The sequence below is a fragment of the Thunnus albacares genome, chromosome 10 (assembly GCF_914725855.1).
Source record: "Thunnus albacares chromosome 10, fThuAlb1.1, whole genome shotgun sequence".
In the NCBI taxonomy this organism is placed as follows: Eukaryota; Metazoa; Chordata; class Actinopteri; order Scombriformes; family Scombridae; genus Thunnus; species Thunnus albacares.
In genome coordinates, this window is record NC_058115.1 from 25,081,995 (window position 1) to 25,102,512 (window position 20,518).

Below are 20,518 nucleotides of genomic sequence, written 5' to 3' on the forward strand. Positions count from 1 at the left end.
AAGCAGGGCGGAGGAGGAGGATGACACAGAGCTGAGCTGCTGACAGATGTGTTGAGCTCACCCCTGCTCTGCACTGATGAGAGAAGATGAGAAAATGGAGAGGGGGAATCAGTGAAGAGGGTGGAAGTGGAGAATGAGAAGGGAAAGAAATGTGCAGAACAGGAAGAGAAGAAGAACGTCAATGAGGCCCAGTACCTTCCGTCTTGTCTGTCTGATTTGTCATTTGGATACCTGAAACAAAAACCGCTGTTTTGAAAGTGACTTTCACTTCCAATAAATGTAAAAACGTTCAGTTACTTCATGTCAAACAAAGAATATACTATATTGTTTTTCCATACAAAGAAGTATTCACTTTTTTAGCCTTTATTTAAAAGTCTGGTTGAGAATATTTTCCAACAGGCCAAGAAATCAACAAGAAAGTGCAACAACAATAAACACATAAAACATGAACAGGCCAAGGATCCTGTTGCACACACAAAAAAGAGCCAAGATTATCCATTCAAAACATGCATGTCTGTATTTGAAGTCTCAAGTGACTCCAAATAATTTAGAAACAAAAACACAAACTAATCCACTGTGTAACCACTAATATTAAGACTATATGCTGTTTTGTTTTTTTTTTAATCTAAGGCATGTTGGTTAAGGATAAACCATTGGATATTTGACCGAAGCATTTTTTATTATACAACATTTGAGAATTTCTTCCATTTTTCAATATTGAACATTTTTGTGTGCACAGTCTCAATTGCTAGATTTTGAAATCATCTTGCAGAGATTTGGCTTTTTGTTCAGGGAAGCTTGTTGCGGTGGTTGGATTGTTAGGTACCTTTCAATCAATTTAATCAAATGTAATGAGCTTGTTATGTATTAATAGTGAAACCCTTTTACTCGGGCTGGTTACATCCTCATTATAATGAAAGTCCAAGGTGGGATCTGCCAGGCTCAAGACAGCCGAAAGGACACATTCTTATTTATGTTGTGAATGTCATGGAGATTTGGTAGAAAACAGACAAGACGTATTTAAAGTATGAATTTCAAAAACAAGTGTGGAGAAAGAATAATAATAATAAGAAGAATATATAAACATACTCTTAGCATCTTTATATGATTTAGAATAATGTGAAAAGCCATAATTCTGCATAATATTTAATCTTAAAATTACCTTATTAGTGCTCCTTTGGTTATAATGTAAAACAACAAAATAATGTTTACGTTCTTTTGATTTTCCAGCACAAATTGAATTTTAATATGTCTGTAGTTCAACCTGGATGAAACATATAGTCCTTATACTTTGTAATTTAAGAAGCATTTTTGCTCACTGAACATCGAAGAGGATGAAATGTTGGTTTACTGAAAAAGTATGAAAACACTGAAATCCTTATCTCTTACCTCCCACTGTCAAAAGTGAAATTATGTCAACAGCCCAAACACAGAAAAATTGTCCAGGGGTGCTTTAACTTAAAGGTAGATGCTTAAAAATGATTCTAAAGAACTGAAACAAGGAAATAAATTGTAATAGAAAAAAAATGCTTTAAACATCTCTGTCAGTTTTTGACTGGAATTTTTTGAGAATGAATCCTGTAGCCCTTCAGCTTTTGCGGTTAGCAGACCTTCCTGCTCCAATGTGTACTACTGTGAGGCTGGCTTGGCAGAGGGCTGTGAATTCACTGAAGACATTCCTGAGCCATTGAGATGTAGGATGAACCTTTTGTTGGGTTAAGGTCACAGAGTTTTTTATCTTTTGACATGAACTTTCAGAAAATACTACTAGTTTCGCATAGAAAAAGTGTTTATACTTGTTTAGTGGTTGTCTTAAGCTGCAATTTAAATAGTTTGACTTTCAATAACTGGAAATAATCTGATGTGTCTTTAATTGCTTTATACCGGTGGATACTAGATGTATACTGGGTTTTGCAAGTCCTGTTTTCTCAGGATGTTTTTGGTGTTTGCTTGCTGCTCTTTTTTTGAGCGATTAATCCATAATAATGATGATTTATGAGATGCTATTCTCTGTTGCAACCACATTTCTCCTGTAAGTCAATAAGAGTCAATAAGGTGGTTGCATTTTGATACAGATCTTGTCCACTGCCAGGGCAAATGTTTTGTCCTTTAGACCTTGTGGTCTTGCAGGACCTTTTTTTCTTGCTTGGGGAGGGTTCTGGTGTGCGGTTGGCTGGTTAAAAGGGTGTGAACCCATAGAGGAGATTCCTGGGCGCTTGAGTCAACAGCAGCTGTGGTTGGTGATGAAGAGAAGCTGTCCAAAAAGCTTTTTACCGGCAACCGCCTTTTCACTGTGAAAGGGCCACTCAGGTGAATGGAGTCAGTGACCATGAAGGGCTCACACACACGCACACATACACACCTGGGAGAAAAATCATACACGCAGACACCCAAGGAAGACACCTACATATATATACACACAATCACCTGGGAAAGAGTTTGACACGGTTTAGTAAAGTGCATATGGAACATGTGCACACAGCTACACATGGAAGTTTGCAGACAGATGCACAGACACAAAAGCACAGATGAATGCATCTCACACACACACACACACACAGACAGATGGGAACAACACAGACACCTGGCTGGCATTGAAGCGCTGTTCTGTTTGCATACCTCTCCCTCTCGTCTCATCCTCCACACAGCCACAAAGCCGCCATTAAAACTAGGAAAACAAAAACACAAAAAAAAGAGGCTAAAAGGGGGCAACAGGCGGCTTCCATCCCTCTTCCACCCATCCCTCCCTTCTTCTTCCCTTCCTCCCTTTCTCCAGTCCCTCTGTACCAAATGTTTACCTTCCCCCCGTGAAAAGAGAGGGATGTGGACAGACAGGGTGAGAAAAGAAAGAAATCTGGCAGAGGGGAAGGGAGCCAAGGCCTTTAAAGTCTGCCACAGAGCCGTGACAAAAGCCTCCTAATCTCGGTGTTGTCTTTCGGCCCCTTTTTCTCCCTGCACATCCTGCCAAGTGTGTGTCCGTGTGTGCGTAAGGAGGAAAAGACTGGAAGAAAGTCAGAGTCAGTGTGTGTTATGCAAGCAAGAGTGTGTGCATATTTGTTTGAGAAAGTAGTAAAAATGGCAAGGCGAGTTGTGTGAAGAGAGATTGTGTGTGATAAGGACGTTGTGTGTCTGCAAATGTGTGTGTGTGTGTCTGTGTATGTATGACAGGAAAGGAATCTTTCCACAGCCGTGCTGACATCACTCAAGCATGCATGGGACAGTTGAAGGAGGCCGGGCCCCTTCAAAGGCAGCAGCCTGCCTGCCTTCACATGTGGGATGCCTGTGTGTGCGTGCGTGTGTGTGTGTGTGTGTGTGAAAGCTCATTGAAAACAATACGAGTGGTCCCGCTCACCCATCCTCACCTGTTCCTCTTTGACTCATAAACCACCCCTATTCAGCTCTCTTCCTCTAAAATGCAACATAACTGCGCGCGCGTGTGTTTATGTGTGTGTGCAACAATTCCTCAACCTCATCTTTTTCACCCTCTACAAAAGCAGCAGATGTGAATAGATGTGTATATGTGTGTGTGTGTGTGTGTGTGTGTGTGTGTGTGTGTGTATGTGACCTCCTAAGCGTCCCTTCCTCATCCTGTAGATCCCTATCAGTGGCAGCTGTGGTCCAAAGGCCTTCACACACACAGTAGAAGAATGCATACTGAAGTTATCATGATATATGAAAGGCTGAGAGACTATAGTGCCATCTACAGGCCAATCAATTTAATGTCAATTCAGTTCAGTGGACGATAACTCCAATTTATTTCCATTTTTTTCTGTAATTGAGGCATCCACTGAAAGAATGGTTTATAGTCATGATACTAGGGCTTTGAAATATGAATGAAATTTCTATCAAGGTATATTTTGTCATATTTTTTGGTATATCAATATCCATCATGATATGACAAATGTATGCAATATCATATAGTATTGCTATGTATAGTAAAATAATATACAAATGCCCAAACAGGAATAAACAGTATCTTTTTGGGGACCATTTTCATCTACAGATCAACATAAACTTGGTGCATTAGCATGTATTTCTAGCAGCAGGACAGTGTCTGTGGGACGGACTCAAAACAAACTGCAGTGCTCAAGTTCATTATAATAATAGAAAATGTCTCCCAGTGCAACTTTGTGGCTCAGTAATGTGTTTTTAATAGTTGGTGGGTGATTTGTTGACAGCAAGAAAATTAGAGAATATCACCAGCCTTATCTTTTAAAAGATGGCCTTTGTGTCGTTGTCATATATGAATTATTTTGCCGTGTGATGGTCACTAGTAGCAAACAGGGGAAGAGGAATGCTTTGTAGCATGTCTGGATTTAAATGGAGTAAATTCCAGGAAATGACGCACCAGGATGCTCTAGTGCACTGGTTTCCAACCTTTTTGTGACCCCTTATTGCCAAGTCATTCATACTTGTCACAGGTGAGATATGAGTACGTCTATGAGGTGTGACCAGTTCGATCTCTCTGGTTGAAAGTCTGTTTCACCTCTGACTGGTTGGGTGTGGTCAGAAGCGTGCTCTGATGCACCTGATGAACCACAGCCAACAGTGATGTCAAAGTGTACTGACGCAACCTGGACTTCACTTCTACACCACTGTAACAAGGTGAGAAGTTAAACCAATGGAGGTCAGCAAAACTGGGATTTTCTGGGTTAAGTTGCTCTTTAAAGTTTGTTAAATCTTGAAGTGGTAAAACTCTTTAGCAAGTAAAAAATAAAATAAACATTATCTTGTGCAACAAACATTTATTCATTCCTCTTTCCTATCTTGTTAATCATCTAATGACACCTCAAAGTTATCTTGTGATCCATGGGAATTACTTTTGGTACCTTTGGTTTCTTGGTGGATCGAGATATAAATATAAATATATAAATGAACCTCCCTGTTGCCTTTTTGTTACTTGTCAAACAAGAAGGTCTTCATCAGTCTTCTGTTGCTGTTTTCAGCCTGTTAAACAGTAAAGGTGACGGGCATCACAGATTATACACTGTAGGCCTACAACAGGAACACTTTCTGCACAACTCAGAAAGACAAATAGCTCCGGTGTGAAATCATTTAGTTCATGTCATGTCTTGCCTGGAGGGGATTACACTTACAGCACCAAAGGTTCAAGACTGAAATACTGAGTGACAAAGTGTGAAATCTGGATCAGATTAAGCTAGAAGCTTCTCTCTCACACACAGAAAGATGGAGATGGAAAGGGAGAGACTGAGAGAGAGAGAGAGAGAGAGAGAGAGAGAGAGAGAGAGAGAGAGAGAGAGAGAGAGAGAGAGAGAGAGAGAGAGAGAGAGAGAGAGAGAGAGAGAGAGAGAGAGAGAGAGAGAGAGAGAGAGAGAGAGAAAGAGAGAGAGAGAGAGAGAGAGAGAGAGAGAGGTGGACAAGCTGTGAGAACACGCTGCTGAATAATTACCACTGACATCAGAATAGTTTTCTTTAGCTCTCTGAAGTGGCAGGGCTCATTTGTACAGCCTGGAGCCATACAGAGGTGTGTGTGTGAGTGTGTGTGTGTGCAGAGGAGAAAGTGAGAGAGAGATAAAAAAAAGAGAGAGAGAGAGGGAGAAAGAGACATCTTAGTGTTTGGGGATCCACAAATATCCAGAATTATGTGACTTTTTTTTAAAAAAAGAAAGAAAGGTGCAACACATACCTCATTGCTGGTATTGTGAAAGCTAAACAAGAGATCACCCAGCATGTGTGCGTGCATGAGGGAGAGATTATTCTGATTTAGTCTTCTCCCTGTCAATGTGTGACACCATGACAGCTTAGTCTGCCTCAGGGAGCCATTTCTCTCTAAGTGGACCTTAAAAAACAGGAAACGAGTTCAAATCCCACTGGAGCACAGAGGAGGATCAGGCCTACTGATTCTCTACAATACCCTAACTTCACATACACCCACACGCTAGTAAGTGCCTGAATATTGCGTGCACAGACCTAGAACACACACACACACACACAGTCACACCTGAGCCCTCTTCAATAGACACCATTCACCACCCTGACAACCAGGGACAATAGAGGAAAAAAAAAAAAAGAAACGCAGGTCGACAAACAGAGAATCTACCTGTCTGAACACATCAGGCCGTCCTCGCCACCCGCTTCATCGCATCAGCTTTTCTTTGCGGAGATGACTTCAGGTGATATCATGTTTCTATATGGCTACACTTTTCTTTGCCTTCACTTGCAGCTGTTTTGTAACACATTTGAGGGTGAAATCACAAGTCAGATGTTACATTCAGCAGGCTGGGATAGCTCAAGCTATTGTTGAGGGGGGTTTTTTTTCACTACAGTACTGGTGCCCAAAGGCTTTCTGGAGTATGACTCTGTCAACCTTTAAGACTTCTCTTGTCTTCTTGTAGAATCCAGTAAATGGGCATTTTTTGTGTATATAATCCCAGTTTATCTTTGTAAATTGAACAGGTGCTGGTGTAGCAAAGCGAGCATCACGTCAAACTGTGCCTTCGGCTAAAGGCTTGTAAGTCTCTGCTGGCCTGTAGGTCTCTCTGCTGGATTATTGAAAAGTAATTCACTTTCAAAACAACTCAGTTAAATGATTACGTAAACAAATGACCTGTGACTACATGACCAGTCACCAACACAGAGATAATTGCACTAGATTTCATCTGGATGTCTGCAGTATGATGTCAGGGTGAAAGTGAAGTCAGAAAACAGGAACAAGGCTTGTATCATTATTTTATCAGTTTAATTGTTTTAAACTTGCAATTTAACAGCATAAAATCTGAGTTATCAATACACTGTATAGGTTCAAGGTGAATACATTTAATTTTACTTGTGAATTCAAGGTTGTTAAAACACAACATACGAACAGGATGGTGACTCATTTTTGGTCGTGAGAGACATAAATACCTCTAGAAAGACGTCGGTGGTCAGGTGTAGTTCCTCTAGAGGCTTTGTGACAGTTTAAGTGTGTGTGTGAGTGTTTGTTAAAGAGGGGGGGCAGACCAGGGAGGACATAGATGAGTGTCTGAAGGAGGGCGGAGGTTTGAAGATGGGAGACTTCCACCCAGAAGTCTGGCCATATGAAACATCTGGGGTCATCGGCGTTCCCTGAAAACGACTGGGAGGGGAGAGGAGGGTGTAGGTGTATTTCAGCGAATTCTTGAAATAGCAACTTTTAATCCACATTTACGCTACAAGAAACATCATCAGATAATGAAAACAAAAGGTTACTCCTGTAATAATGGTTTCAGAGAGAGATGTTCTCTTCAGCTCCAGGCTGTTCCAAAAAACTGTTTCCAATCAAGGTTAACCAGAGAGGCCACGCACGCAGGGTGCTTCTGATGCCACATGATGGTCATCAGTAGTCAGACCAAAATCAATATGAAGTTGATCCAAGTTTCCAAATTCTCTAAACCTTTTACTTAAAACACAACAATTTTGCATGTCAAATATGATGCTTGTAGAACAGCAACACACACTGCGTCATTTTACAAAATCAAATAATTTTATTAAATGTAGCCATTCGACTATGGACAGCTATATTCATGCATTTGCAGCCTCTTGTAAGGCCAAGTTGCTCACAGTGTCAAGGTTTAGCAGAAAGTTAGGATTATTCTGCATTAGTTTGACATTAACATGATGCCTGTGATGAATGAAATGAGTCACCTGACTATGGCTGAGCGTGCTGGGTGGTTGGCCAATATGTTTTGATTAGATGATCTGTGAGGGATGGTGCCTAAACATAACACCGAACAGATCCATGGTTAATGCTTCACACAAGTCATGCAGATGATAATGGCTTACAATGGTTTTAAAAATGCATGAGATATTTCAGGGTCATTACAGGCTTATGTGTCTCATCTTAAGATGAGCTTGCTGCAAGTTTTATTTGCAAAATCCTCAAGGAGGGTAAAATAAATGGGTGAGTCATTTTCCAGAGTAATTAGTATCTCACGGTATTCACTTCACACAAGCTTACAGTGGAGGTTACGACCCAAAAGGGGAAAAACATCTCTGGCATGTACACAAATCTGGCATACAGTTAGCTCTATAATAAATGGCACATGTCATCCTTATCTTGAAATAACCATAAACTAAATAAAATCTAAAGCATTTTAAATAGTCCAATCAATCCGCTGCTGGTTAAATATTATGATTTTCTTCGATACAGTATTTATTTAACCAAACACTCACACAAATATAATGAGTATCTACATAATCCTAACAGCATTTGAGGGCTGTCACCTAATTTATTCCCCACAACGGAGGTCAAATCCCTTAAGGGACTAAATCACATAATGAAAGAGGTGGAACTCAGCAGATATAATCCTAAATATAACAACAGACAACATCTGTATTAGTTTAATCACTGTGGGTGGTCAACCGTGAGGTCTATAACCCCAAAACACGGTTGAGTTACAGGATGGTTTTGTCAGATGATTACAGTGTGATTACATCTGTTTCAGTGTGGCACCTCATTCATGAATGTGCAATTCTAGACACATACCTTGATCAGAGAGAGACAAAAGAGACACAGAGGCTTGATTGTATTATATCCTAGGTGGCATAACATGAGATTTCCCAGTGTGTCTTCAGTGTATACAAAGGGGGTGTCAAACCACTAAACCTAAATTTACTGGCATAATGCTCTATGCAGACACAGACTACAGTTCTTCCTATAGATAATACCAAAAACAAATGTTTTATGACAGGCAGAGTAAAGCACATACCCATTCGTCCATCTTGTGGAGGACTGATTAACGACAGTCTGGGGATACTGTTAGTCTGAAAGAGAGACACACAGAGAGGAACATCGCAAATCGTGGCTTTTTATTTGCTTGTTCTTTCAATACTTTTATTCTCCATGTGCTTAAGTCATAAATTAAACGTCAATGCTGTATGTTCTTCACAGAGCTCAGGTATTGTGTTAAAACTATAATGCAACTCACCTTCCTGAACAGACTCCTTTCATCCACCTCCATGTTTTCAGCGCTGCCAGACAGGAGAGCACACTTCATTAGTCCTGTTGCATTCAGTTGGCTGAGCACTGCAGTGGTGCCTGAGCTTTTTGTTTTTATTTACACCAAGCAAAATTTCTATATATTCCAAAGTGTAATATCCATTATGTGAAATACTGACACTTTCTCTTTTAAGGAGAATGCAAAATCCATTTCCCCACACACTTCAGTAAATTATTTACCCAAATCAAAAACAATAATCATACTGTATTTTGAGCTCAATCCACTACTAACAAAATGTAAATCTAAAAGGCCATTCAGTCTCATACAGTGGCTCAAAATGTCTTATTTTGTGAAACAAGTGAGAGTGAGATACTTCTATGTCTTTCAAATGCACTTTTATGAAATTCAGAAATAATGCAGTGTAAAGTGTAGCTCAACACCAGTTGATCTACACAGTAAAAATGTATTCATTGCTTTTCTGAAAAATATGATTCTAAGACTAGTATTATGATGAATAATTATTATAATATTGGAGTCTTGTTTCTTCATTATATATTACTTGTTTGTTTAGGTTAGTTTCTCCAAAACTTGAGAAACCCTGCGAAATACCAAGAGGCTTGAGGCTTCTCTAAATGAAACTCGTGAATTTTGTGAGACTTAATCAAATTTCTACAACTACTACAAGTAAACTATAAAGCACTGCAAGACACAGTAAAATGAGACATGTTGCTATTAAAATCCATTTAGCTTCTTATGTTCCAAAATTGCTTTGCATGACAGCTCTATCAGTAAATAAATCATCAATTTACTTTTTAAGTCTTTAAATCAAAAATGAATCAACCCTGCTGGAATGGTAGTAACACTAAAAATGGGGTTAATGTCCTGCTATCCATCACCTACACTGTTTTCGGTCAGTAGAAAAATCTAAAGGCGCTGGGGATAAAACAACATTTGCACTATTAAACTCGGGCAGCCAATCAATCCTGTGTCAACGGTGTCTAGGAAACCCAATAGGGATTCCTGACTAAACCCAAGCAAAGCTTAGCTTATTCAGGTGTGTATGTGTAGATAGCCGCAGGGCAGGGCAAAGCTATACAGCAGCTAAAGCTAACATAAGACATGGGGGCTGAACCCGGGATACAGCTTGTTTGCTCTGTGAAATACCTCCTACATTCTCTCTCTCTTATCTAATAAGGTCTGGGGTATGGTGCTAGGTAAAGGAGGGCAAAGTAAAAAAAAAAACACAAAGCATGTGGTGAAGGCAGAGCAAATCAAAGATCAACAGAGAAAAAGAGAACGTTAATGATGTTAATAGATATAGTGAAAAATTAGAAAGGGATAATACTCACACATTGGTAGTTGAAGAGTGTCTTGAAAGGGACATTGGGGAGTTATATGGGATCTGTAGGACTGAAGGAAAACAAGAAAGAGTAACACACCATTAACAACCACTGTCTCCTATTATTAATGAAGAGACATTAGTGGTTATCTAATGAATCTATGAATATACAAGGTGCAGTGATGAGGCTACTAAATTGTTGTAAATGGAACAGTTTCACTGGAGATTCTGGTCTTGCTACATAAATCTGCTGACTTTGCCTTTTCTTCCTGCCACTAGCCCATCATGCATGGCTGTGCATTTTCTTACCAGGATTACTAAAAGAGACATCATGCAACCGGCTGTAGTCATACTGGCCAGACTTGACCAACACAACAAGTTTCAATGTTGAATCCTGTTATGTAAAAATTCAAGGATGTAGTCTATTTGTATTTCTTTAAGTGATCTTGTACACTTAAAACATAGACTGTAAATATATGGACGTAGTCACTGTGATGTCACCCATTGGTTTGTGGACTGCTGTTTGAGCTTCCCGCTTGACTTAAAATCAGAGCTGTAGTACTGTCATATTTGTGAGTCTGGATCACCATACTTTTCCTATTATGTTGAATTTTTCTCTGTCTTGGTCAATGATCTCGCTTGTTGTCATCTTTGGTCAAACAATTTTAGCAAAAAACGCACTATTGAGGCAGATTTACCTTGTTTCCACTTGAGTATCACAGTGACTCACTATGAACAACAGTAACACAACAGAATGAAGAATTTCGAAGGGGAACTTTTTTGTGTTTTTGATCTCAGTCTTGATTTGGACTTGGTCTTGACTTGATTTGGTCAGACTTGGACATGTCTCAGACTGGACTTAAGTGGTCTTGACTACAGCCCTACTTTAGGTAGTACACAGGAATACACAATACTGAACAGTATTGTATAGTATGTACATGTACTGTATATCATGCATAAGTACACTACAATTATATATTTTGTTTATGTAAATAAAAAACACATTAATATGGTGCCAGACACAACACAGAGTGTTTGTGTTTATGACCAATACAATTATGAAATTGTTATTTACCCGTCTTATGTACTCCTGGAGTATGAGAACTGTGGCTCATCTGACACCCTGATGAAGCTTTGGCACTGCATGAGAACAGGAAAAAAAACCAAGATGTATCAATCCAGTAACAGAGTTGATATAATATAGTTGTCAGTTTAAATCCTTGAATAAGGTAATAACTAAGGACCCTTATCCCCTCAGGGTGACCTCAAGCCAAACAATGTATTTCTTACGTGAAATTTGAATCAAAGGGTTTTTTTCTTTAAGCATGTCTACCTTTAGTTGTATTTTACACAACATTTAAAAGCTGCAGTACTCACACATAATACTGTGGGTGAGTGATTGAGATCTTCAGGTTCTTTCAACTTGTACTCAAGTACTTAAAGATAGCTTTTCTGGCAACTTAAAAACCTGTCCCGTTACACTGTTTCAGGACTGGTATTAACAGGCCTGGAGTAGATGTGCCAGGAGTGACACCTAGTGTAAGAGGAGGTATAACACCCAGCTAGTTGTAAATAACTTGCTAAGGTGCTTCCAATCCCAAAGAAAACACACATTAGCATTTAATTCCAAATAATTGCAGGTCTAACTGCCTCCATAGATCCTCATTTAGCTTTCTTTCACTCTTTTATTTCACAAAAATTATAATCACTGAGGCATGACCATGCAGTACAACATATGATGCTTTATACTCAATCCTATGTGAAAGAAGGAGGCAACATGATTGATAGAATGATGATGATAAGCAAACATATTTTTTAAGGTAATCTAGTTTGTGGAACTGTTAAAGACTTGAATGATATTGTTAAAGAGTTAAAGAATGGCTGATCACCCAGCATAATGGCTGTTAAAGTATTTAAACTTAGTCAAATTTACAAGCACACTGGTTACACTAAAACATTTTCAATTAAGTGAAGAAGGCTAAAATCTTGAGGGTGATAACTGTAATTTCCATTATCAGAACTTCAGGATGTATGTGTGTATCTGATTGGATTATGTTGTACCTCTGATGCTGAAGAGAGTTTTCCAGCTTAGTGATGTAGGCACTCTGTTCATTCAGCTTCCTTTGACAGGAAAAAAGAAAACTAAGAAAGGTAGCCAACTTTTCATGAACTTAAGTTAAGAAAGACATGTGAAAATACATCACACATACTGCTGGTTTAACTTACTTTGTCATCTGCTGCATTTCTTGCTTCATCTTGACTAACACATCCTCTAGTTTCCCATTCTGTAATTGTTGGTTAATGATGCAGTATTAAGGCTGGTGCAAATATATATTCAGTAGCATTTAGTATATCCATTTTAGAAGGCATTTAGTAGCGCAAGAAACTAATTAAATCATCCTTTCAACATGGTTGGTGGGTTAAAAATTTAATATCACAGGTTTTCTACATCTAAAAGTATTTTTTGAAAAGCAATAAACTTCAAAAATATAGTCAATAACCTGCCAGATGAAGAAAAGCAAGACAAGACACACACATACACATCAATAAACATCCACTGCAGCAAGACATCTCCTACCCTTTGCTGGTAGTAAGTCAACAGTCTCTTTTGATGTCTTGCCTGGAACATTAAAACCTGAGGAAAGGGAAGACAACATTATGTAATATTTGAAATAAATCACATAAAAATACACATATATATGCACATATGAATAACTTTACAAAGCTTTTAGCACACAAAGCATTTTAAATTGAGTAACAGTCTGCTGTTGATATTTTAAGTATCCTAACAATTGCATCCTAACACTATCATGTCCCAAAGTCAGCAACCATCTGTTTGTTCAGCCATGTGATGTGAAGCAAGAAAATGACCAAACTTTGCTGATTTCCGTTAAGTGTTTGTTTGCCACAACGTTGATGTCAGAGAACAGGGCCTTCACCTCAGAGCTGCTCTGAAACAAAGACATGTCTCATCAGTGTGCTGATAGTAGGGTTATAAAATGATATCAATCTGTTTATAAAGTTTTAAATTGTTGTTGTGCAGACAAGCCACCAGAATATGTCACTTAAAAAGAAGAAAAATATAAGATGCTTACTTTGCCAGAGAGAGGTGATACTTGGCATTTGGCATCGCATATTAAACACTTGTCTTGCTTACCTGAAAGCAGAAAAGTACAAAATAATAATAATAAAAAAATGCATAGTCCCCCTAGGCTCATATCAAATAGAAGACACATACAGCCAAAATTCAATACAAGAACTGAACACAATGTTAAAGTAAACATGTTTTAGCCTGAGACCAAAATATATTATGTGCCTCCCCGTGGGTCTATCTCAGAGACCCACTGTAAATATTATTAAACTCTTGAGAGTTTAACTGAGATGAGACCCATCAGAAACATAGTGGCCTATAAATGTAATAAGTGGCTCCCAACTGGCATCAAGCTGGGATCAAGGGTCCCCCAAGAGTACTCGAGGGACTAATCAAATGATAAATGCTGCAATTTATTTAATCTGAAGATATTACAGTGATGGAGTATGGCTGGATGAGAGATTTCCTTCTTCCCATGGTAATATAATGAGCAAAATCAAACTCGATTTGACAGCAAATACTCAAATATGGATCCTTCGGGAAATACAATTTAAGAGGGAGTTTGTTTGTGTCTATCTGAGGGGGTTTGGTAATGGAAAAGTTTAGTTAAAAACTCCTGGCTGCCTGTGTGATCAGCTCTGCAGTATCACATGAAGTCCAACAGATGTCCCTGTTTACTCACGCTTTCACCTTCCCAGGAGCAGATCTGATTCTCAGAAATATATCCTCAACATCCCAACATCACTTTATCAGTAATGTGAATCTGTATCTACCTTTCTGATAGCAAACACTACAGATTACATGGCCGCAGGATGTCACAGCCAGTCTGCGGTCAGCACTGGGGGACAGAAAGCAGGAGTTGCAGCAAATCCAGTAAGACATTTGCACACCTGCAGAAAAGATAAGGTTACCTTTAGGTTTACCAGCCTGCAACTTTCCTAAGGCTAACACTTATTGTTAGTGAGAGGGACTTTATTTATTATGGTCAACAGTTTCAGCTAAGTGGCAGCGTTGTTACAGCTGTCACATTAAATAACGTTAGCATTACATCCTTTAAAACCGTTTCTGTTTAGGGCAACTTAATAACACAGCTAACCTCTTAATAAATTCAGATACACAGAAAGTAAATTTATTGTTTTAAAGTTACTTAACATTAGCTGGATTTATCCCGTAGTAGGTAAAGGTAAGTGACGCTAAGCTAACTCTATAACTTAACTGATCGGAGGAAGCTAACGCTATGTCTGAAATCAGTTGATCATAGCAGCTCTCGATATTATGTCCTAACTAAAAAAGCTAAATTCTTATTATAAGCTTACCAGCTTTCCTTTTCTTCAGTTAATTAATGAATTAATCAGAAATAACGTTTAAACTGTCAGACCAACTGCATATTGACTATGGTGAATTTTGTCCACCAGCACATAACGACGTCAGTTACATTAATGCTAAATGTTAGCTAGGTTAGCTAACTTACCTCCATATAACTAACGTCTACGTATACGTTAGATGGCTCTATATGGCTGTTACGCTCCAAGTCTCTGTGAGATTAAATGGTAAAGACATATTTATTCACAAGTTAAATAATTTGAACGTGAAGTAAGTTGCTTGAATGTTCATACTCAGAAATAAATCAGAAATAAACCCAAAATAGGCTAGTTTTCATTCAAACCTTTATTGTAAAGCGTTTGCTTACACTTGTATTTGTCCTGTAAATTCCTGTGAACTTTTTGCAAAATTGCTCATTTCAGAGCGACGACGTGAACAAAACTGTAGTTATTAACATACTTTAACAGAAATGTATAACCTTGTGGTGTTCATATTAGCCCAGACTAAACAAGGTTGCAGCGAACTCAAACCTGGTTTACTGACCATTAATTAATTAATTAATTAATTAGGGACACAGTTATGCACAAAGAATGAAATACGCTATGTAAATACAGTAGCATTTGGTCACATTGTCTACTTGTAATTAAATTGAATTATTATCATGTTTAAGATACACAACCAAAGCATTGTTGACTGATATCTCTTACATGCTTACAATACTTTTTTTTTTTTTTTAATTTAATTTTACATACAGTAGTTTTCACACTTTTCCTCCCTATATCTATGTCACTGGTTGTTTGGTAATGGGAGTTTGTAGTTCAGATATTTCTAGCCATAAGGTGTCATTGTTGCAAGCTACAACATAGTAGTACGCACTGGTACAAGAATGGGCAGTACATGCGATGAAGTGAACAGGTACAGCATGGACAGGTCAGTTGTTGTCATCAGACCAGCTTCTTGGCGATGAAGAAGTCTTTAAGTCGTTTCATCTGCCAGAAACCAACCGATAGCAGAATGGAGGTCTGCACCACGGCCCACCACAAGACTTTACTATTGGTGTCCTCACTGATTTGACGAAACGTCTCTTCCTTTTCCTGAATGAAAGGAGGGGACAAAAAAAAAAGATGAGGCTCAGACTTTAAGTCAATCACTCTCATTATATAAACTGGTACTACGCTACCGCTATCCTTTCCTGTGACCTATGACGATGTAGGTGAACACCGCTATTGTCATGTCATGAGATTGTCACCTTTGCAGCCAAGACAGTAAAAATGCTTCTTATTTACCCTCTGGTACTCCTGTTGCTTTGTGATGTACATTATTTGATCAATGAGATGTCTGAGGGTGATCTCCAGATTCTCCATGTTGTGTTTGGTCCTGTCAACGTTGGGGTCAATTGAGTGCTCTCCCATCTGAACATCCAAATGTAACTTCTGTGCAGCAAAACGGGGGAAAATTCAGGGATTATTTTCAACAATCTCTGCTTAGTCATGGCAAAATTTTAACAATGTCATCAGTGTGCTTAAACTAGGTGTACTATATGTATTCCTACATCTTTCTCTCTGTTATGAATACATTTTCTGTGTGTGTCATCAGGTCTCACCAGCCTTTCTCCAGCAAAGACAGAAAACCTTGTGGAGTTGGTTTGAAAGCAAAGGTAGTGCTGACCGGAGGCATGAGCTGTGAAGGTGAATTTACTAAATTTACCGTAACGTTTGGACATCACAACCTAGGGAGCAAGAAAGACACTGTCAAGCCAACATTTCTTCATCTAAGGATCAGAAACATCAGACGTGGTTCTGTTTCTTCTCTTTGTTCTAATGACAAGAATGCAACTTTATTCCCAGGTTAAAATTTTATTTGTTTTTAGATTTACTATACATGTGCTGAGGTAGAGCCAACGATGATATAATGAAAACTATAAAAACTGAGTAAAACCTATCCAATATAGCTGTCAGATTGTCTCACTGATGTTCATTCACGTTTTTTGGCATTCAAATGTAATTTCATAGACTGACTTATTCTCTGGACCATAAAACATTTTTCTGTGCTGGAGATCCAAGACAATAATAAAATAGTACATTAGTAGTTACAGGCTTGCTGTAAGATGTAAATCCTGTAAATGATTATGCTCGAAGTCATCAATCAAACCATGCACCACTAAGCTTTATGACACTGCATTCAAATGCTTTTCAGCCTTGTTTGTGTTTGTTTTGGATGGAGAAACCAGACAGCACATGTTCTAGTGTATCAACACACACATGTTTGTGTGACTCTGGCTTAGTGATAAACCTTTCCTGTGAGTCCAATACCTCATGGTTTGGGTCTCTGACTGTCACAGTGACGCCAAGGTGAGGGGAGTGGGTGAAGGTCTTCGAATCCCAAGGCTCCAACATGAAATATCCTGAGGGTAAGAGACACCCACACGAGAACATATGCATACACAATCACACACAGTAGCAGTCAAGGTCAGCACAAAGCCTGTGACATTTGGGATAATGATTAGATTAAGCATGAGGAGAAAATTCAATTTATGCATTTTATATCGGGCTTTATACTGTAATTCATAATATACAATGTTCATAGATATTAGTCTTTATTATATACTCGACATGTTGTTGAAACAAAAGTTGCACAAGCACACAAAAGCCGTAGCACTTTCCCGAAACACTTTTAATCACCTTGCAATTTACATGTAACATTTTTCTTTTTCTATCTGTGTACAATGAGTGGAGCTGATTTCACTGTTTTTGAAATGCAGAGCAATCTAATTATAGAAGACACTGATTAATGGACAAGCCAAGTTATATATGCCCTTTGCACTTACTATTAAATGACGTAAAGCGGACATACATGTAATATCATGGAAGTTCATGTACAGCAACATTACTGTGTGATTCAACAATCAAATGACATTTCACAACTTTTCAAAATACAATTCCGCATTTATTGCTACCATTGAGACTGTGAACGACACTCAGGGGCAATATTCCCTTTCCAGGACTCACCAGTCACCAGCATGTCTTCAGGAATCTCCTCAATGATGCATTTTTCTTCTTGTTCCCCAAGATCAAAATACATGGCTGCTGCCAGCATCAGGTAACACTGGAGGAGAAAGCCAGTACCTCGCAAACCCATTTTCAGTTAACAATGAGCTATTAAATTCCAATACTCCTGACAGCGACAAAATGTTTGGCCTGTAGTTACGACTTTTTATAGATCTGCAAATGCTAAGTCAAGATTTAGTTATTTTTCATTGAGTACAGCCAAATACCTGCATCCAATAGAATATATATTATAAGTGAGAGGCTGCAAGGGGGAAAGATTTAGTGTGAGAAACTCACAGGTGCTGTTTTGTGTGACGAGACATTCTGCTGGTTTTTTGACTGGTTAACCTGGGAGCCAATAGCAAAGCTGTTGAGACTAGTGATTGAGTGGGACTGACCGCTTGTACCAGATACACAGTATCTGACAGTATGACCTGTTTGTTCAGCATGAAGGTAGGAACAAGCACAGTGACACATTCTTGGCATATGCAGCAGTTTCCATTGTCATTATACTGAAAATGTCCACCAATTAGTGTATATTAATGTGAGAGATTTGAGTCCTGGTATAAAACATTTTATTGCCGCAGTAGACTTGTTTCTACCACATGGGCAATGTGGCTGATCTGCATTTACTACACTAAATGGAAACTGTTGAAATATGCGCTAAGGGATAAAACATTACTTTCAACAAGACGCAAGAGGAATGAGCAAGTTTTTATCAGCTTTTATTGTCCCTCTAAAAAACTCCAGTGCAAAAATATGTACAACCACATTACTATAGTATAGTGATCGATGCTTAACCTTGTCAAATTAGACAAATTTTAAAAAAATTTTTTACCCCTACCTTTAAAATATGTTGTTCACCTCTTAACCTCTGACACAGTAAAGATTACCAAGGTCACTCTGTTACCACAGTACAAAAGAAACTCCACCTCAGTTCCTGTGGAAAATGTAATTCAAACCATTGCATACAATAGATGACTACCATATGCTTACCTTAGATGAGGTCACTTATAAAGTAAACCCCCTACACCCACACACCGAATAAACCCCTCTCATATTTAGCATCTGTAAAAGTTGAGCAACTAAGCAAAATATCAGATCTCCTTCTCCTCCCACACAGTAGTTTCACAGAAAGTGTCAATGCTAAATCAAATGCCACTCTGGCTAGTTAATTTCAAAATTCCAACTTGCTACTTCATGACAAAACATGCCTTGTAACAAATGACTGATAATTTGTATTTCACTGTGAACCACGTACAGCCACCTGTCACTCATCATGTCAGTTCATTCAGTATTTCCTCCTGCCATTTTGAAAGCATTTATAACATTTATCTTGTGGCAAGAGTATTGCTCTTGATGTTTGCTGTATATTCTAAACAACAGTATATTTTGATTTATTTTCCCCTATATTGCAAGCATACCAAAACAAGTCATATATAATATTGGGTATACACTGTCACTGTCTGAGACTTAGTTGATGAAACTGTTAAGGAAATAACATAAATTAGACCCACTCCTCTCCTGTTTGTCCTCATTCTCTATCTCAGTAACTTTCTTTTGCATCATTCAAAGCGGAAGGGAGTCCATCATACTCCAGATGTTAGGTTCTCATCGCTCTTCAATCTGTCATCTACAGTATGGTTCCTATATTGTTTCGTAGGAAGGGGCGTGGGGGGCTATAAGTGGCTCTATCTGGTTTACATATTTACGCTGATATCGTTCAGAAAATAAGCCATGTTTCTGTCTGTTTCAAATTGTGTTGTGTTCATCGTCCCCAGAAACCTTTTCTGAAGAAGAGGTCTGTTTTGTCTATTAAACTGGACTCCTGCTACATACTGGGATGTGCTGCACTGGCTGTCATAGCATGAACTGAGCTTTGTGACATTTCAAGCCATGTGGGCTAAATCCACATTTGATGAATTGTTTTAAATAGTTTATTAATTTTATGACTAACACTTCATCAGGATGAATCCTAGTCTTGAGTTTTGAACCCAGTACCCCCAGTTAAAAGCATTTCTCTTTACACTCAATTTGATCCTTCAGACCCTGTGTTAGCAATACTACCTTGAGAGCCCAAGAGCAGAGGCACTAAAGAAGGATTTTCATCCATGTCATGGAAACTTGAACATTAATCTTGTGATTGTGTTCTGCATGTAAAGTTTGGCCTTAAGACTCAAAAAGGACCATCTTTTTTTTTTTTTTAAGAAAAGGTTGTCAGTGAGTTCACAGTATTTTATGTATTTACACTTTATTGAACATACAGAGAACATACATTTTTTTTTGTTGTTTGGTATTTTTTACAAAAAACTTATTGTCCGTATTGAACTAATATCTCAATAGCATAAATGAATACAAATTCTTACTTTCAGATTTGATATACTGTACATTACAGGTTAAAATCCTGTCAATAAATATATTCTTTGTCTTCAGGAAAACAACCACAATGTCTCTGTAAACATTATGTTTTGAATGCGGCATAGTTTAGAGGACTGTACATTAATTTATGTGTTTGACTCACATGTTTGTTAATACTATTCCAGCTAATGGAACCACAGAGGCATCATAATTTCCCCTGTGCCTGGTCTGATATTACTTGGATTTTCTGTTAAGTATTTCTTGGATATGGGTATTTAAAATCTTAAGTGTCATTTATATGGATTTATTTCCAAATCCGCTAGATGTAAGCTGCTGGGAGTTATAATCCACTGTAGGCAAACACGTCTGTGATCTTCAGAAATGTCAAACCAAACCCAATTATAATTTGAAAATGTGTTTTCAGTTAATGCTTATGTTTAAA

The 20,518-nt window shown here is 38.3% G+C and overlaps 2 protein-coding genes and 1 long non-coding RNA gene across 11 annotated transcripts in view; 1 reads left to right on the forward strand and 2 right to left on the reverse strand.

Annotated features, from left to right (window-relative positions):
• Nucleotides 1-6,678: 6,678 nt before the first annotated feature.
• LOC122990340 (probable E3 SUMO-protein ligase RNF212) lies at nucleotides 6,679-14,897 on the reverse strand. 4 transcript variants are annotated; one of them, XM_044363667.1, is made up of 13 exons: nucleotides 14,820-14,897; nucleotides 14,122-14,238; nucleotides 13,353-13,414; nucleotides 13,134-13,208; nucleotides 12,836-12,892; nucleotides 12,484-12,542; nucleotides 12,319-12,378; nucleotides 11,333-11,397; nucleotides 10,268-10,328; nucleotides 8,907-8,949; nucleotides 8,688-8,742; nucleotides 7,624-7,693; nucleotides 6,679-7,075 (listed from the first exon to the last, which is right to left on the reverse strand). In XM_044363667.1, the coding sequence occupies exons 2-13, from the start codon at nucleotides 14,228-14,230 to the stop codon at nucleotides 6,919-6,921; spliced, it is 873 nt and encodes a 290-aa protein (XP_044219602.1). In that variant the 5' UTR covers nucleotides 14,231-14,238; nucleotides 14,820-14,897; the 3' UTR covers nucleotides 6,679-6,918. The 4 variants fall into 4 exon arrangements, with proteins under 4 accessions (XP_044219602.1, XP_044219601.1, XP_044219603.1 ...); XM_044363666.1 differs by lacking the exon at nucleotides 14,820-14,897 and adding an exon at nucleotides 14,665-14,811; XM_044363668.1 differs by lacking the exon at nucleotides 14,820-14,897 and having other exon boundaries at nucleotides 13,134-13,203; nucleotides 14,122-14,207.
• Nucleotides 14,135-20,518, forward strand: part of LOC122990342 — a 41,835-nt gene continuing 35,451 nt past the window's right edge. For 4 of the 6 annotated variants that reach the window (XR_006405320.1, XR_006405324.1, XR_006405321.1 and 1 more), the window contains exons 1-4: nucleotides 14,135-14,221; nucleotides 16,268-16,359; nucleotides 17,013-17,081; nucleotides 17,673-17,770. This is a non-coding gene — a long non-coding RNA (uncharacterized LOC122990342). Of the gene's footprint in view, nucleotides 14,222-16,267; nucleotides 16,519-17,012; nucleotides 17,082-17,672; nucleotides 17,771-19,499; nucleotides 19,865-20,518 lie in introns of those variants that run through there. The other 2 variants (XR_006405323.1, XR_006405325.1) reach the window with 2 other exon arrangements.
• Nucleotides 14,999-19,493, reverse strand: si:ch211-255i20.3 (transmembrane emp24 domain-containing protein 11). Its single transcript, XM_044363670.1, has 5 exons — nucleotides 17,680-19,493; nucleotides 16,984-17,075; nucleotides 16,275-16,400; nucleotides 15,958-16,104; nucleotides 14,999-15,765 (listed from the first exon to the last, which is right to left on the reverse strand). Exons 1-5 carry the CDS (start codon nucleotides 17,807-17,809, stop codon nucleotides 15,616-15,618), a joined length of 645 nt encoding a protein of 214 aa, XP_044219605.1. The 5' UTR covers nucleotides 17,810-19,493; the 3' UTR covers nucleotides 14,999-15,615.

Coding starts and splice junctions, on each gene's coding strand:
- si:ch211-255i20.3 (XM_044363670.1), bottom strand. CDS start 17,809: ATGGGTTTGCGAGGTACTGGCTTTCTCCTCCAGTGTTACCTGATGCTG. Junction 17,076..17,679: donor TGAAGACATGCTGGTGACTG/GTGAGTCCTGGA, acceptor TCTTACCCTCAG/GATATTTCATGTTGGAGCCT. Junction 15,766..15,957: donor AGCAACAGGAGTACCAGAGG/GTAAATAAGAAG, acceptor CCTTTCATTCAG/GAAAAGGAAGAGACGTTTCG.
- LOC122990340 (XM_044363667.1), bottom strand. CDS start 14,230: ATGTCTTACTGGATTTGCTGCAACTCCTGCTTTCTGTCCCCCAGTGCT. Junction 10,329..11,332: donor TCCAGGAGTACATAAGACGG/GTAAATAACAAT, acceptor GTTTTCCTTCAG/TCCTACAGATCCCATATAAC. Junction 7,694..8,687: donor TCCACAAGATGGACGAATGG/GTATGTGCTTTA, acceptor TGTTATGTTTAG/GCACCATCCCTCACAGATCA.